Genomic DNA, 15,806 nt, shown 5'->3' with positions numbered 1-15,806 from the left:
CTCTCTCTCTCTCTCTCTCTCTCTCTCTCTCTCTCTCTCTCTCTCTCTCTCTCTCTCTCTTTCTATTATAACTAGGGCCTCATGAATGTTAGGCAACAACTTTATACTTAATTATATCCTCAACTCTCCCCCTTTTTTCAATTTTTAATTTTGAAACAACGTCTTTCTAAGTTTCTGAGGTTGTCCTATTCTCCATGTAGATTTGCCTGGCCTTGAACTTAAGATCTTCCTGCCTCAATCCCTCTAGCATCTAGGATTATAATCTACTACTACATGTGACTCCAGTATACAACCTGATTGAAGAAATATTATTTTGGTAATTTTAGACCCAAAACAAGAGAATATACAAAGTATTTTACTTAACTGCTTGTATAAGCACAGATGAAATAAAACTAATAGATTAAAGAAGAATCGTAATCTTTAGGAAAATGTTTGATAAAAGCTCAAATTTTCTTCATTTTGTAAAAACAGATTACTTTCATTTTTTATTGAAACAAAAACTCATTTGCCAATGCTATATTTATCCCTAGTTACAAGTCTACGTAACTGTTTTTTCCTGTTTCTTTAGCATGAGTTATCACTTGTACTAGTTTAGAACTTGTGATTGTGTGAATTTGTCCATGCTTTTTACCCAGATCGTTCATTTTACTTTTGCTACTTACCTTTATTGTCTTTTTCAATGTTTCCTTAGTGTTTTATGCTGCAGTTGAGGACACTGGGACTGTAGTAGTCTCAGGGGTATTGATAGACACTGTGGAAGCTTCAGGATTGGCCACAGTATTTACCATTGACTCCATGGTAGGAACTGGTGTGGACACAATGGGAGTAATAGGGTCGATGGTTGGAATGGCGGTGTTATCCTCATTTTCATTTGTAGGCATGGCAAGAAAGGATGGGTTTGGAATGGCATGAGGTACTCCAGCAGTCTGGGGGAAATTTGGCATTGGTTGCCATTTGGAGATTGGGGCTGGAGACCTAAGCAGAAGTAGTCTAAAAACAAGTGGGAAGTACATGTATGGGCCAACAGGCAAAGATGGCCTGTAGTGGTAGTAATTAGGTTCATATTGATTGAGGTTCAGGACGGAACGGACTGGTGTGTACAGGACTCTTTGCTCATCATACACTATGTCATTATTCTCACCACGGCACTGCAGAAAGAGAAGGTTACACAGAAAGGTTCTGACTGTTGGTCAAGATACAAAACAACTTCAGCAGCTTTTGAAATAATGTAGTGTTTTGTGTTGAGCAAATGGAGTATTGAAAGTACAGAATCCTACATCATTATTTAATCAGGTTTGGATATACACATATCATTTATGATTTTCATCTTTTGTAACATTACTTGTAGCAACATAGAACCAATATTTGTGTGTTTTGAAGAAATTAGGTCATTAATAATGTAAAATGTGCTTCCCCATATGGAAATGTGGCATATATGGAAAGTAATTACCTGACATTACATATTTAATCACAGCACCTAGAAAATTCCAATAGAGAACTTTACCCTGTTATACACAAACACACACGATGTGCATAAACTCATATGGATATACCAATGCCATCATGATCTACATTATTATGTATAATTGATATTTACTAATTAAAATTCTTTTTTTGTTTTGTTTTGTTTTGTTTTTTTGAGACAGGGTTTCTCTGTGTCAAAACATAAACATAGTATGTCCAGTGTCCTGGAACTCACTCTGTAGACCAGGCTGGCCTCGAACTCAGAAATTCACCTGCCTCTGCCTCCCAAGTGCTGGAATTAAAGGCATGTGCCACCACTCTTGGCTAATTAAAATTCTTAATAAAATAAGAAGGAAAGTTTGTTATAAAGTAGGCTCATAGAGCAGCGAGGGATTCATTTTATGACTTAAAATTTCTTCCTATTTCTCAAAGAGAAAACCCAAGTTCTTAACATGCAGTTGACTACAATAAGGTATAATGTCAGCAAGTAAATGTAAGTAAGTAGATATAAAACTCATTGTAATCTTTAAAGGTAATTTGGACCCTAAGAATTTACTCTAAAGGATTGTCTAATAGACACCTGTTTACATTTAAAAATTAAACAAGTGCTCCTCAGCACTCCAAAATTTTATAATCTTAATGACAAGAGAGAACACACTGCTCTCTAGATTGACTCCTGTTTTAAATTTATGTTTTATTTTGCTGCTGAGAGAGGAAGTCCCCGGAACTTCAGAATGAGCATGAAAACAAAGCGCACAAAAAGCCTAAAGGAGAATGAATACTAGCTTAAAAGAGGCAGAGTCTTTCACATGTTTAACTTTTAAACATAAAATGTAATTCTGGAACTAATTATGGACACAGGACTATCTATGGACATGAATACCTGGGAAGGAGTTGGCTAGCCCACACAGGATGAAGAGTGTCACAAAAGATAGGGATTTGAATACTAAAAAAGCCTACAGGTCTCTTAAACGTGTTGAAATGTTTAAATATTTATTTAGCTTTAAGACAAGAGGCCTTTTGATGTAATTGAGTTTTTCCGAATATTGTGGTTGGAGTGCATGTCTTTAACAGAGACAATATCAACTTACGTTTGAATCTGGGTTTTGTACCTTTGCAGCCTAAGGAGTTATGGAAAAAGAAATCATGAGAAACATTTAAATAATTATTTAAAGTCTTTAAATATTTAATTCCTTAAGGAAACAGGAGCATAGGAGTAATAGAAATTCCATCAGAAGGACTTTTGATCTTAGACTAGGATTCCTATACTTAATGTTTATGAATTGTATTTACAGTATTTTCTTTCTTCTTTTATTATTACTTTTATTTTTTTACAGTCTAGTTGTAGCCCGCCTCCTGGTCTACCCTCCCATAGTTCTTCATCCCATTCCTCCTCCCCACTGTCTCCAAGAGGATGCCCCACCCTTGCCAGGTCTCCTAATTCCCTTGCGCCTCAAGTATCTCCAGGGTTAGGTGCATCTTCTCTCACTGATGCCAGATCAGGCTGCATTTTGTAACTTAAAAATAAATTTCTAGAGTATAGGAATTTGAAAGGCTTTCTCTGTGTGATAAAATATGGATTGTGCTAACTAAATGAATATCTAAAAGATTATTTATTCTTATAAATATCAAACTAGTAACCAGCTGTGGTGCTCCTTGAACTACCTATATTTTGATATACATATAACTAGAATTCTTAAATAAAATTTAACATCTTACCAATATAATTTAAATGAAATTGACTCACCAAAAAGGGCAGGGTTAATGCCAGAATATTCACAACTACGATAAAATTCCTCATCATTGCACCTAAAAATAAATTTAAAAATTAAATTAAGATTCTTTGGTTAACAAGTTAGAAGTGATTGCATATAATGGTTTCCTTGGGAGAGGTGGGGGGAAACTGAATTTATCTGTAGATTTAGCCAGTGCAGTAAATCTCTTTTCTCAAAATAAAAGAAACACTGAACTTGAAGTAAAAATTAGTTTAAAGTTAATTTTTGACTATGAAAGTATCACTAAAATATAATCATCTATTCATTTGATACCAATCTACTGGGATTAAGAGCTTTGCCAAATGCTGAGAATATGGAGGTACAGCTAGGGTTTGGCAGCAAACTGCAGGAGCTTATGGATAAGGGATGTGTAATCTGCACAGAGCTAGAGAACATCATAGATGCTCTAACTGATGTGCTGTCTGAGGGAGAGAAAGTTAGCAAGTTTAGAACCTAAAATGTAAAGATTTTGGTGTTCTGTGCTACAGAACAAGGCATGGCTTCATGAGCTGAAAATCACGCAGTGTGAGAAGACAAGGGTTTGAACCCAGGATCTCCCGTGACAGTGTAACAATGGGGAAATAATTTCCTCCTTCTAGGCTTTACATTTGTTACAGGACCTCAAACTGGGTCATGTCTGTGACCCTTAATCAATATATCACAGGAACTCCTTGGAGGCAATGTTTGTCACAATGTAAATTTACCTTTCCAGTAATATACATGGTATGACTGATTTTGCTGCTTTAATGCAGTATAGACATGGCAATTTAAACATATTTGAGCAAGTTAAACACACCAGCTAGTCTTTTCCTAACAAAGTCATCTCCTCATTTAATTTTAATAGTTCTTAGGTAATAACACAACACTTAAAACTTCTAATATGTTAGCATATATTGTATTTGTGGTGGGAATACTGTATTTTACTGAAGCTATTGTTTCTGATACACTGTGTAATCATGAGCTATGGAAAAATAAGCTTTATAAAGTATTACAGAATCAACACCTATATGACCCCACCCTGCAGGACGAAAAAGGCAAGACTATCAAGCCCCATTTATCTTTCCTGATGTGAGTCTCTGATGATTAGAAAGGTTGTTTGCTAAACTGACTCCAAAACCACCTCTTAAAAAAAAATCACTGAATTTCTAATACCTCATGTGTAATCAGGTTTGTAAAACCTAAGCAAAATATTTTCTTGAGAGGATAGAATTCCATGTTAAATCCATTATTTTCTAATTACCTTTTCAAATCATTACCTGAAAAATAATATTTCTTTGTTTTAATCACAGACTCCTCTTCAATAATTAAAGAATATATTTTAATATTTATTTTAATTTTACATTAACACTTTATTATAGATATAACATTGCATAATATATAACACATATATACATCTGTAACATTATATACATTAACATTAAATGATAAGAACTCCTTTTCAATAGAAAGCTAAGATTTTACTTTATAGCAGATACATAGTGGTATATGCTTGTGTTTGTTGCTGTCACTTTCTAAGGAGACATGATTTTTGAAAATATGAATTAAATTAGCTTTGAAAGACATGCTATAATATAATATAAGATATGATATGATATATAATTACACTATAATAAAAGGAATTATGAGTTTTAGGTAGAGGTAAGATTTGAAGGTAATTATTGGACTATTCTGAGTATTATAGTTCTATTTTTTCTGAGAAATTAACCCTCTCTGTTTATAGCAGTAGTAGGCTTACTACAAATATTATAGTTAACAATGTCTCATATAATTTGACAGTATCAAACCTAGACTTTAAGACAAAGCATAGTTTAAGAAAATGTGATTCCAAAATAGCCTTGATGGTTTCTGAAGTAGCTACTCTATATCATCACTGCCCTGGGCAGGTGGTGAGTTACCTTTATTTGGAGTCAATTCTTGCTTGGCAGTAAGGTTTGCCTGGCCTCTTAGCTGCAGAGAAGACCCAAGATAAATAACGGAGACTAATTACAGGGTATTAGTACCTGTAGTCAGATCTCATTTCCCTCCTACTTTTCACCCAATAGGATGATGACAGAAAGGCAAGATTTGAGGTCACCAGGGTCACCTGCAGGTCAGTCTTAGTCAGCACACAGCAGGCCAGAAACAGATGTGAGTCATAGCATGCAGGGAAAACAACCAAACTCCTTAAAGAATGAATGTCCTGTGCTTTCTAAAGATATAGGAAAATGTACACAAATGTACTAATTGCATTCTTAACCTCTATCGTTTCATCTAGTTGAAACTAAAGTTATTGCTAAAATAAAATTAAAACCCAATAGCCACAATTATTTTTCACATTTTAAGTGTTTTTACTTGAAGAACTATGACTTCAAGGGACTTTATATTTAGTATGGTCCATGTTGGTCATTGTTCTTCCAAATTTACAACTACTTATTTTAAAAATAAAAATTAACAGTCTTAACTATGTGTTCGTTTTGTGAGTTAAATTCATGCATGAAACATTTTCATTGCTGCAAAGGCTGAGCATTTGAATTTTGGCTTCAGCGTGTATTCCTCAATTGTTCAAACATTGAACACACGCTGTTTTAATGAACCCCTAAAGTGTCCCATTTTGGATGCCCAATATTAAGTAACTGAGTTAGGAATCATTGTTCTATTTTAAAGTCAGATCATTCTGATTTAAAGCATGGATTGTAAAACTGCCAACGCTGTAAAAAGTTTAGTAAAATGAAGCCAAACATGTATTTTGCCTAAATGATATCCTGCTTTACCTGTCCCATCCCCCACCCCAGGGTAATGCTAACAATGACTTTGCCTTGTGAAAACCTCATCAGAGGTATTTACTGGAATCTCTGCAGAGCAGCCAGAATGTAGAGCAGAAATAATGTCAGCATTGTATAATTTTTATGTATTCCTGCCTGTTTCTGGGAACCATTACATGTCTTAGAAAGCAGGGAACATTGTTCTGAATGCCGAGAATACTTGTGCAGCTTCTCCACAGTAAGCCCTGGCTTTCTATTTCTTAGAAGTTTGCTTCTCTTGTTCTTTCTCAGACACACACAATATACAAGCAGCCTGTGTATGGAGACTGTCAGGTCATCCTATTGCCTCAGGATTTCAAGGGCCTAGGAATAAAGGTGGACGTTTATGGTCTGGTTATGGTTCATCAGACTCTGAAGATGCTTTATTCCATTCCAGTCCTTTCTCAATCATCAATTAAGAATACATGCTTTAAACTGTTTTATTATTTGATTAAAAAAATAACCAAAAAAGACTCAAATGTATATATATAATTTCAGAAGGGGAATATGTGTCCAGAATAGCTGAGTGAATTCTGGGACCCCTTCTCTTCAGAAAAGCATTTCTTGTGTGGATCAACCACTCACTCACTTCAAAGGGAGTGGCTTGCAAAGCTACACTGTATCCTCTGACCCACTCTGATTATTCACATTGTGTTTCAGGCATTTTGAATAAAAAAGTGAACTAAAACACATTCAGTCACTTCTACTATGACACAGTGCACAGTCAAGTCCAACAGTTACTCAAATGCTATTGGCATGGGGCATCCTAGTCTAAGGCAATCTAAGTCTGGGTAGCTTTGAGTGGTCATTGCTGAGGTTAAGAGTTGAATTAAGTAAACTCAAACATGTAGCTATCTAGATGTTCTATCGTTCTTCAAAGGAAAGCAAAAAGGGATATACAACTCTCACACCCTTAAATCTCTAAGGAGAATAACACGCTGCTGAGTAAGACCCCAGCTGTAGATATTTAGTAATCTGAAACAGATTCACCACCTTTGGTTTTCTGAATGCAAAGAAACCTCATACTATGAGAGGAGAGACAGGAAGCATCTTAGTCTGCTGTGCTCCCAGCACTCTTTCCTATGGGTCCTAAGAGTGTATATCCATATAATTGTTCAATTAGAGGGGCTGAGAGAAGGCTGCTATGACAATCCTATTTGAAGCAATGTGAAAACAATTTAAGTAAGTGGGAAGATATTTGCCCATGGGCACGCTTGTTGATAACTCCTTGCTTATATTTTGTTCTTTTAACCCTCTGATGACCACTATAACTATTATTTCTTTGCTGATATTCATATGAGTGTAGCTTTCTTTCCTGACTTCAATTTTGACTTCTTGGTTACCTCATTAGTGCTATAAAGATCTCAATAAACTATTGTGTTCTCAGAGTACAATGTTTCTGACAGCAGTTTCAGTGCAAAGAGCTCTTTCAGTTTCCTATTATACATAGTTCTTACCAGAATCATGGGCATTTTAGTATAAAACCTGTATGAGATCTTAGCTGTAAATAATAATCATAAAAACCTAGAACAATATTCTCATAGAAATTGCATTTTCTAACGGTTAGGTATAATATCAAGTTTTCTCTCTTGCAGTTGATTGACTTAAAACAACAGCTAGCACATGCATAGTTCTTATTAAAAGGAGACACTAGGGAGTATAGCACAAAGCCAGACTATCTGATTGTATAGAATGTGTAGAGCAGGGTTTCTAAACCTGGGAGCCACAACTTCCCCAACTCTTTCACAGGGACCACATATCATATGACCTGCATATAAAATATTTACATTATGGTTCATAAAATTATCAAAATGACAGCTTTGAAGTAGCAAGGAAAAGAGTTTTATGGTTGGTGGTGGGGTCACCACAACATGAGGAACTGTATTAAAGCGTTGCAGCACTAGCAAGATTTAGAACCACTGGTCTAGACAGAATCTTCAGAGACTGGGAGGAGATACTCCAACTCTCCTGGTGCTCAGAGTGAACATGATTTTTACCTTAGCATTAGAGCAAAGCTGAGTTGATGCCTCAGTAACTAGTGTGTCTAGATTTCTGTAGTTATTGTAAAGACACAGACAAAAGGTAAGGATGAGAGCAATTTCTATTTCCATAATGCATTATTTTCTAATATGGTTTAGGCCTGTGTAACCCTATATAATATTTACTTTGATAGCCATCCATCTATTCTTTTAACATTTTTCAAAACCACAGATGTCTATTCATTCAAATCTAGCACTCCTCACTGTATCCTCTTCCTACAAGCCTTTTGTACTCAGGGATTTTCTTGCTGAAATGCTTTTGTTCCTCTTTATAAATCACCAGGTGCTCTCAACTTCTCTGTTGGTTCCTTTTATTGTCCCCAACCTTAGGAGAACTTTCCAGACCTCTCTCTGAGTCTACCTTTGTTCAGTTTTTTTTCTCTTCCTGTCCTTGGTATGATTTTGGTTAACTCACCCCATTCCTCTCCCCTTAAATACCACCAGTGAGTGTCTTTTACTTGACTGTCCTCCAGGTCAGGTGTCCAGCGTCTATGTATAATATCTTGACTGACATGTGAAGTAGACTCTCCTGGCCCTGCAGAAAGGGCTACTGAACTAACCCTCTACTCATCTCTTCTGCTTTTCTAAACAGTGCTTTGATATTCCCAGAGGCTGGAGAGAAAAATCCTGAGGTTTTAATCGTGTCTCTTTCTTTCCACAATAAATTAGAAGAACAGAAAAGCATCAGGTAGCCATATCTCCCAAATCTATCTTCTAATGTTCCCCCTTTCCCTTGCTGCAGTCCTTTTGTCTTATGTCTAGACAATTCCAGTGGTTCCATCTCTCAGTCATTCTTCACAAATGTATATAAGAGCAGTTTTGAATGTAACTCATCTGAGACATTTTTGGTTTTGTTTAAAATCTTTCAATTTCTTCCTGTGGTACTTAGAATGCCTTCCACACTCCTTACCAGTACCTGCCAATTTTGGAGTGATTTTTAATCTTGGTTACTTTTGTCCTTGTTACTTTTCCTCTCACCGTGTTCCAGCTTGGGTGACTTTTTGCTTTCTGTTCTGCTCTAGTGCTCTTTCTTGTTCTCTCTTGTTCTCTCTTGTTCTCTCTTGTTCTCTCTTGTTCTCTCTTGTTCTCTCTTGTTCTCTCTCTCTCTCTCTCTCTCTCTCTCTCTCTCTCTCTCTCTCTCTCTCCCTCCCTCCCTCCCTCCCTCCCTCCCTCCCTCCCTCTCCTCCAGGCAATCTAAACTTCCATTCGACTCCTTCCTTCAGAGATGCTTGCTTTGTGAAGCCACCTTTCCTTCTTTCCTTCGCTGGTCTTTTGTTTCAATTTTTGTTTCCTCATGACATCACAACATGAGATTTGAAACTTATAAAGGAAAGCAAGTTCCCAGTCCGTGGACACATATTAAATATTAAATTAATAAATATTAAATTAATAAATATTAAATATTCAAACGTTTGTTCTACAAATGGGTATTAGGACTGTATATCTAAGAGGTGGATTCCCATATTATCCCATACTACGATTGGTTATTTTGGAAAGGAATGTCGCCGGAACTCTGCACATCTGTAAGGTATTTATCAACTAAGGTTCAGCTAAAGTTATGCATGGGACCTTTCCTAATTCAGGAAGAACTAGTTTCTTTGTTGTTTTCACCCCTACCCTCAGACTCAGCAACCATCAGGAAAGGGGAGGCAGGAAGAGTGTAGGAGTCAGGTAAAGGCTAGAGTGAGTCAGACTATTCTGGACCTGACAGACACTGCTCTTGTGCACTCCAAGTAGCTGCAGTTGCTTGCCAGATATAGTCAGTCTACATTCTAGCACTGAGAGAGGAGCCACTTAAGAGTCTTGACCTCTAAGGAGCTACTGAAAGGCTATGGCTTCAGGGAGGGTTTGTTATCTTTAAGGGCCTGGTTGGTGGGCCATACTCCAGTGGATGGCCCGGGCTAGTAATGTACTAGAATAAAAAGTTGTACTTGAGTTCTTAAAAAAAAAAAAAAAAAGATAAATTTTGACGAGTAGGGAAGATGGCAGCAGGGAGAGGGCATGAAATCTTGGAGGAGTTAGAGGTGAATACAATCAATATTGAATGAATTTCTCAACGAATCAATAAAAAAATTAAGATCAAACAAACCCAAACTAAAACACCCTGGGAGACATGTTACACTTGATAAGCTTGTATATGTGTTTATTTCCCATACATGTGAGGATATTAAAGAACATATCTTTGTCTAAGTTCTTAAGCATCAGCATAAAAAGGGGTACAAGTGGCCTTCCAAATCTAGTTCAATATTTAGAGATTCAAACAACATCAAATTAAAAATATTTTAAAAATAAACAGGAAAGTTTCCAAGCAGAAAACTATCTATGTGATTGTCCTGTGTTCAGGATCAGCAAATGAGAGGATGCCCAGGTTACAGTGTAGTTCCTGTACCATCTCCCAGGTCCCCAGCCCCCAGCACACACCCCTTTCCTGGTCTATGTAGTTAGGTTATGATGCTTCATTTATACTGGATACTTTTGCACAGTACTTTGTGTTGGGCTTTCTAAACAACTCAGAAATACTTTAATGCATGTAAGTAGCCACACATAGTTCATAAGCAAGTACTACAACATCTTTTTATTAAGGGATGTAGGCATCTGAGATCCTGCTGGATCTGAGAGAGGGTTGGAGGGTTGTCTTAGGACCAATCACTGTATGTATGACAATATATCTGTTTTCCTTTTTTAAATGTTAAAATAGCATAACTTTATGCTTTTTTCCCATGAAAATCTCTTTTAATAATATACCATAATACAATGCAATAATAAGTATAATGTCATATTTTTATAATTTTATTTATTATTATATGTTATTCTCCATGAATTTGCCACCTAATGTATTTACAAGCTGGTTATACTTTAAACAGCACAGTTTGGGGACCCATTAATCTTATTAACTATTTTTTAGATGCTGTGGGAGTGGCTCTTTCATAGTTTAGCTTTGAGAGCCTGGACAAAAAAAAAAAAAATTCAACTGGCACTTTCCAGAATACATATGTCTTTTGGAAATTTTACAATGCAAATATTTTAATGATAAATAAATATCTTTGGATTCTTCTAATGAGATGGTTGTTGCAAGGAGTACACTTTGAAAAATGATTCACTAGGTGGGCCCAAACCTACAAATCTAACATTAAATGGATGTTTGATTGACAGTTTTATTAGGATACTTTCCTACCAATGCATTTTTAAAGATGTTCAGAGATTAAAGATATTTCTTAAATTTTCTAATGGATAGACTGGTCAATTTTAATTAATATACTTGCATCATAAATCTGGATAATCAAAAGTGCATGGTAGGATCTCTTCCCTAACCCCCCAAAATGTTACCGTGTCATAACGGGAAGTGAATAAAAGAATAAAATCAAAGCTCTAATCTGAGATTCAAGGACCTGTATCAAAGATGAGAAAGCGAGAGAGAGAGAGAGAGAAAGAGACAGACAGACAGACAGACAGACGACAGACACAGACACAGATACAGAGAAAGAGAGGTGAATATATTACCCAAAATTCTCTTAGTTTATAGTAGCTTTTGTTAGTTAGTCTTAGGCCCCTAGAGACTTAGTTGACCATGATTCTAGCCCCACCCCCCCATTTTTCTTCCATGTTGGTCTTTCTCCAGTCCTACAATGGCACACAACATGTTGGCATAGGTTTCAGAAGTGATCCCTATAAAATCAATTTACCATAAGACTTGGTCCTCTTGATGTCCTAGTATTAGAGGGATTATTATCTAAATGCATAAGGAGTCTGTAATCCCTGCAAATGACTAAGGAAGACAGAAGTTTCTGTCCACCAGAATAGCTAAGTGCCTCATTAGGCTGACCTTCACTTTCAGCCAGGATGCACACAGAAAACAATGTTTCCATGGTTGGTGCAAAGGGTCTCATCTGTGCACAAATTTATTGCGGGGGAGGGGGGGAAGATACAGTCTTAGAACTTTTCTAATTTCCTGATAATTTATCACCAAGACAAGGACAGCGATTGTGACACAATAAAGGCTCATTGTCCAACAGAGATATTGTTGGATGACTTTTGTACCTTTCCTTCCTGCATGGCATTACGCTGTGTTCACCATCAGGTTAGTATCAAGTGACAGTGAACAGGACAAACTGTCTTTTTATATAATTTTGCTCTAGAAAAAGCCCACACAACACTAGATAAATTAAAGTCCTCAGAAATTTGAATGTCTAATTCATGTATAACAATATGTGTGAATTGTATTCAGACCAAAATTTTATTTATGACTTGATTATGACTAGAGTTCCTATAGCAGAAAATGGATAGCCAAGAAAATTACTCAACTGGCTGCCCTAAAATTGTAATTGAACAGAATAAATTTGTCAACATTGAAATACTGATTTTGATAATTTCAGTTCCTGAGAGAATGAACCTTTTACCACCTCCACATTGATATATGTGAAAATGCCCTTTTAAAAAATATTAGGAATTGTCAATTCTTATTAATATATTCAATTTAGCAGTCACTGAGCATCTAAGCCTGGAGTACATTTAGATTGATGTCGTATTCCAAGGCTTATGTAAGATGCAGAAAATGATATGGACTGTTCTATTAGAAGGTGTAGCATGGTTAAACTTATTTTATTATTATTATTATTTTTTATTAGGTATTTTCTTCATTTACATTTCCAATGCTATCCCAAAAGTCCCCCATACCCCCCACTCCCCTACCCACCCACTCCCACTTCTTGGCTCTGGTGTTCCCCTGTACTGAGGCATATAATGTTTGCAAGACCAATGGGTCTCTCTTTCCAGTGATGGCCAACAAGGCCATCTTCTGATACATATGCAGCTAGAGACACGAGCTCTGGGGGTACTGGTTAGTTCATATTGTTGTTCTACCTATAGGGTTGCAGATCCCTTTAGCTCCTTGTGTACTTTCTCTAGCGACTCCATTGGGGGCCCTGTGATCCATCCAATAGTTGACTGTGAGCATCCACTTCTGTGTTTGCTAGGCCCCAGCATAGCCTCACAAGAGACAGCTATATCAGGGTCCTTTCAGCAAAATCATGCTAGTGTATGCAATGGTGTCACCTATAAGTGGATATTAGCCCAGAAACTTAGAATACCCAAGTTATAAGATACAATTTGCAAAACACATGAAACTCAAGAAGAACGAAGACCAAAGAATGGTTAGACTTATAAAGGGCAGAAATAAAGTACCATGGGAGGAGGTCATAGTGAGGACTTTTTTTTTTTGACTGAGATATTTTTTATGAAGATCATAATATTGAACATGATTCTTAAGATAAATTGAATATGAATATTGAATCAGAGGACTGTATGTTTCACGAGGAGAAATCACCAGGGCAAAGGCATAGTTGTGTGACAAAGCCTAGTTGTAGACAATGTCAATGCCTGGATTTTCTGAGCTTAGGATATATGGGAGTCAAGTGAAGGAGGAAGATTTTGAAAAGAAACTTGGGATTAGTTGGTGGGCCTTGAGGGCCTGTGTGTGTGTGTGTGTGTGTGTGTTGTGGTTAGGAGGCTTACTTTTCACTACCGAACATAAGGAACTTTCAGTGATTATTGGGCCTATCAGAAATGATGTTCAATTTTTGCTTTGAGGTAATGCCAGAGAAAGAGTGGCAGCTATCCATTATCCTAAAAGCCATAAGATGATTTTTCTTCCTGACATAAAGTAAAAAGAAATAGATTTAAGTAGTCTCTGATCCTGACTCAGAATTTGTTTTCCTGCAAGTGCTACTGTTATCAAAGCCGAGGAGTCCAGTGGATCTACCTTTGTATTTCTGCCATGTGCTGGAGCTATGAGCATCTAAAATCCTCAGGAATTCTTTCATCTTCAGTTTTTCCAGATAAGAAAGAGATTTGGGGAGATTTAACTTTGTAGTGACTTTTTTTTATAAAAGCTCTTGTAACTTGTAAGAATTATATTAATGCTGTTTTAAGGATACTAACTATTTCTGGCTTTTTGGGTTTAGAGACAACATATTCTTTTGTTTATGTCTTTTGCCAATGAGTCGAGCTTACTCTTCTGCTGTATGTAAAGTGCAGATTCAGTTGTTGAAACATATTTTAGATTAATTCGGTGAATTTTTCTCTCTTGGTACTATTAAGGCATTTATACAACATAAACCTGTGAACACTTTCATTCAGGATATACCAGGACTGCTGACTCAATCACCCCTATTCTTCATGTTTTTTCTAAAGTGCTTAGCCATCAAGTATATTCAGGGCCGGTCAATAGCTTAGCAAATTAAATGATTTCCATGTGTTATGTTTTGAATGAGACTGACCCCCATAGGTGCATATATTTGAATGCTTGTTTCTGCAATTTATGCAACTGTTTAGAAAGGATTAGGGAGTATGGTCTTATTGGAGGAAGTATGTATCACTGGGGGTGGGGTTTGAGGTTTAAAAGTTGATACCATTCCCAGTTGTCTGTCTTTCTGCCTTGTGCAGAAAGATGTAAAATCTTAGCTACTTCTCCAATACCATGCCTGCTTGATGTCATAATTTCCGACTTACCCTCTGAAGATGTAAGCAAGCCCCTAATCAAATACTTCCTTTTATAAATTGTCGTAGTCATGTTGTCTCTTCGCACCCATTGAAGAGTAACAAAGATAACATGTAAGTTTACGGACAATGAGTTTGATATCCAGAACTAACAAAGCAACAACATCAAAAACAGGTACAGTGACATGCATGTCTAATCTCAATGTGAGGAAAACAGAGACACACAGAGATCCATGGTGCTTACTGGACAGCCATCCTAGATCAATTAGCATCAGGCCAATGAGAAACCATGTCTTGAAAAACAAAGTGGACAGAACCTGAAGGAATATTTGAGGTTGAACTCTGGCTTCTATATATGCACATGCGGATCTGGACAGACACATACCTAGGTGTACAATTCACACATGTATATTAAAACATGCTAAATTTTATGTTTCACTTTTATTATAATGAATATATTATTCTGACAAGGGGCCCAAGTATCAAGTGGCTTTCTAGTTCCATGTCTCTGTTTCTTACATTACTGCAGCTCTCACACCTTATTGCAGAAGTTTCTGTGAATTATGGGTGGTGAGAGCAGAAACTGAAAATTGGTCAAAATTCACAAGATATATTGTTCTCAGCCACAAATGGGACATAAGTATCCCATTCTTTACACAAGGATCAGGGACAATAGTAGAAGAGGTAATAGAAATATTGTAAGAATCAGAGATTGAGGAAAACTAGAACAATACAGAATCTTCCCAACATTATAAATTTACACACTCCTGAGCCCACTGCAGTTATGGTTGCCTGCATAAGTCCTGCAACAATGGAAGCACCCCATATTCCAGCATGAAGTGGAAGGCTCACAAGCCTTCACCCATAACTGAGAAGATGGTTTCTGGGAGAATTAGAGTCAGCATTTTTTAAGGATGTGTCTCACGTGGATGGCCAAATAACCACAAGTTTATGGGCAACTCAACTTAGATCTGGTGGGCTATTAAAAAAAAACAATGAAGAGGACACAACGTTGGGTGATGAAGATCTGGGAGAAGTGAAGAAGTGGTGGGAAGGATGAATGTCATCAACATGCATTGCATACTTGTATAAAGTTCCCCCAAATTAATAAAATGTTACGAAAGAAATTATAGAAGATCTCAGAAGATGGAAAGATCTCCCATGCACATAGATTGGCAGGATCAACATTGTAAAAATGGCTATCTTGCCAAAAGCAATCTACAGATTCAATGCAATCCCCATCAAAATTCCAA

The 15,806-nt window shown here is 36.6% G+C and overlaps 1 protein-coding gene across 2 annotated transcripts in view; it reads right to left on the bottom strand.

Moving 5' to 3' along the window:
• Nucleotides 1–5,234, bottom strand: part of Csn3 (casein kappa) — a 6,900-nt gene extending 1,666 nt beyond the window's left edge. Inside the window, exons 1-4 of one of the 2 annotated variants that reach the window (XM_021163837.2) lie at nucleotides 5,135–5,234; nucleotides 3,212–3,273; nucleotides 2,556–2,585; nucleotides 663–1,148 (exon numbers count right to left, since the gene is read on the bottom strand). In XM_021163837.2, the coding sequence (XP_021019496.1) occupies nucleotides 696–1,148; nucleotides 2,556–2,585; nucleotides 3,212–3,268 (540 nt within the window). In that variant the 5' untranslated portion in view covers nucleotides 3,269–3,273; nucleotides 5,135–5,234 and the 3' untranslated portion in view covers nucleotides 663–695. The remainder of the gene's footprint in view (nucleotides 1–662; nucleotides 1,149–2,555; nucleotides 2,586–3,211; nucleotides 3,274–5,134) is intronic. The other variant, XM_029477969.1, reaches the window with a different exon arrangement.
• Nucleotides 5,235–15,806: the final 10,572 nt, after the last annotated feature.

The sequence above is a fragment of the Mus caroli genome, chromosome 5 (genome assembly GCF_900094665.2).
Source record: "Mus caroli chromosome 5, CAROLI_EIJ_v1.1, whole genome shotgun sequence".
In the NCBI taxonomy this organism is placed as follows: Eukaryota; Metazoa; Chordata; class Mammalia; order Rodentia; family Muridae; genus Mus; species Mus caroli.
The sequence above is the reverse complement of the archived record's forward strand: the minus strand, read 5'-3'. Positions and strand labels throughout refer to the sequence as shown.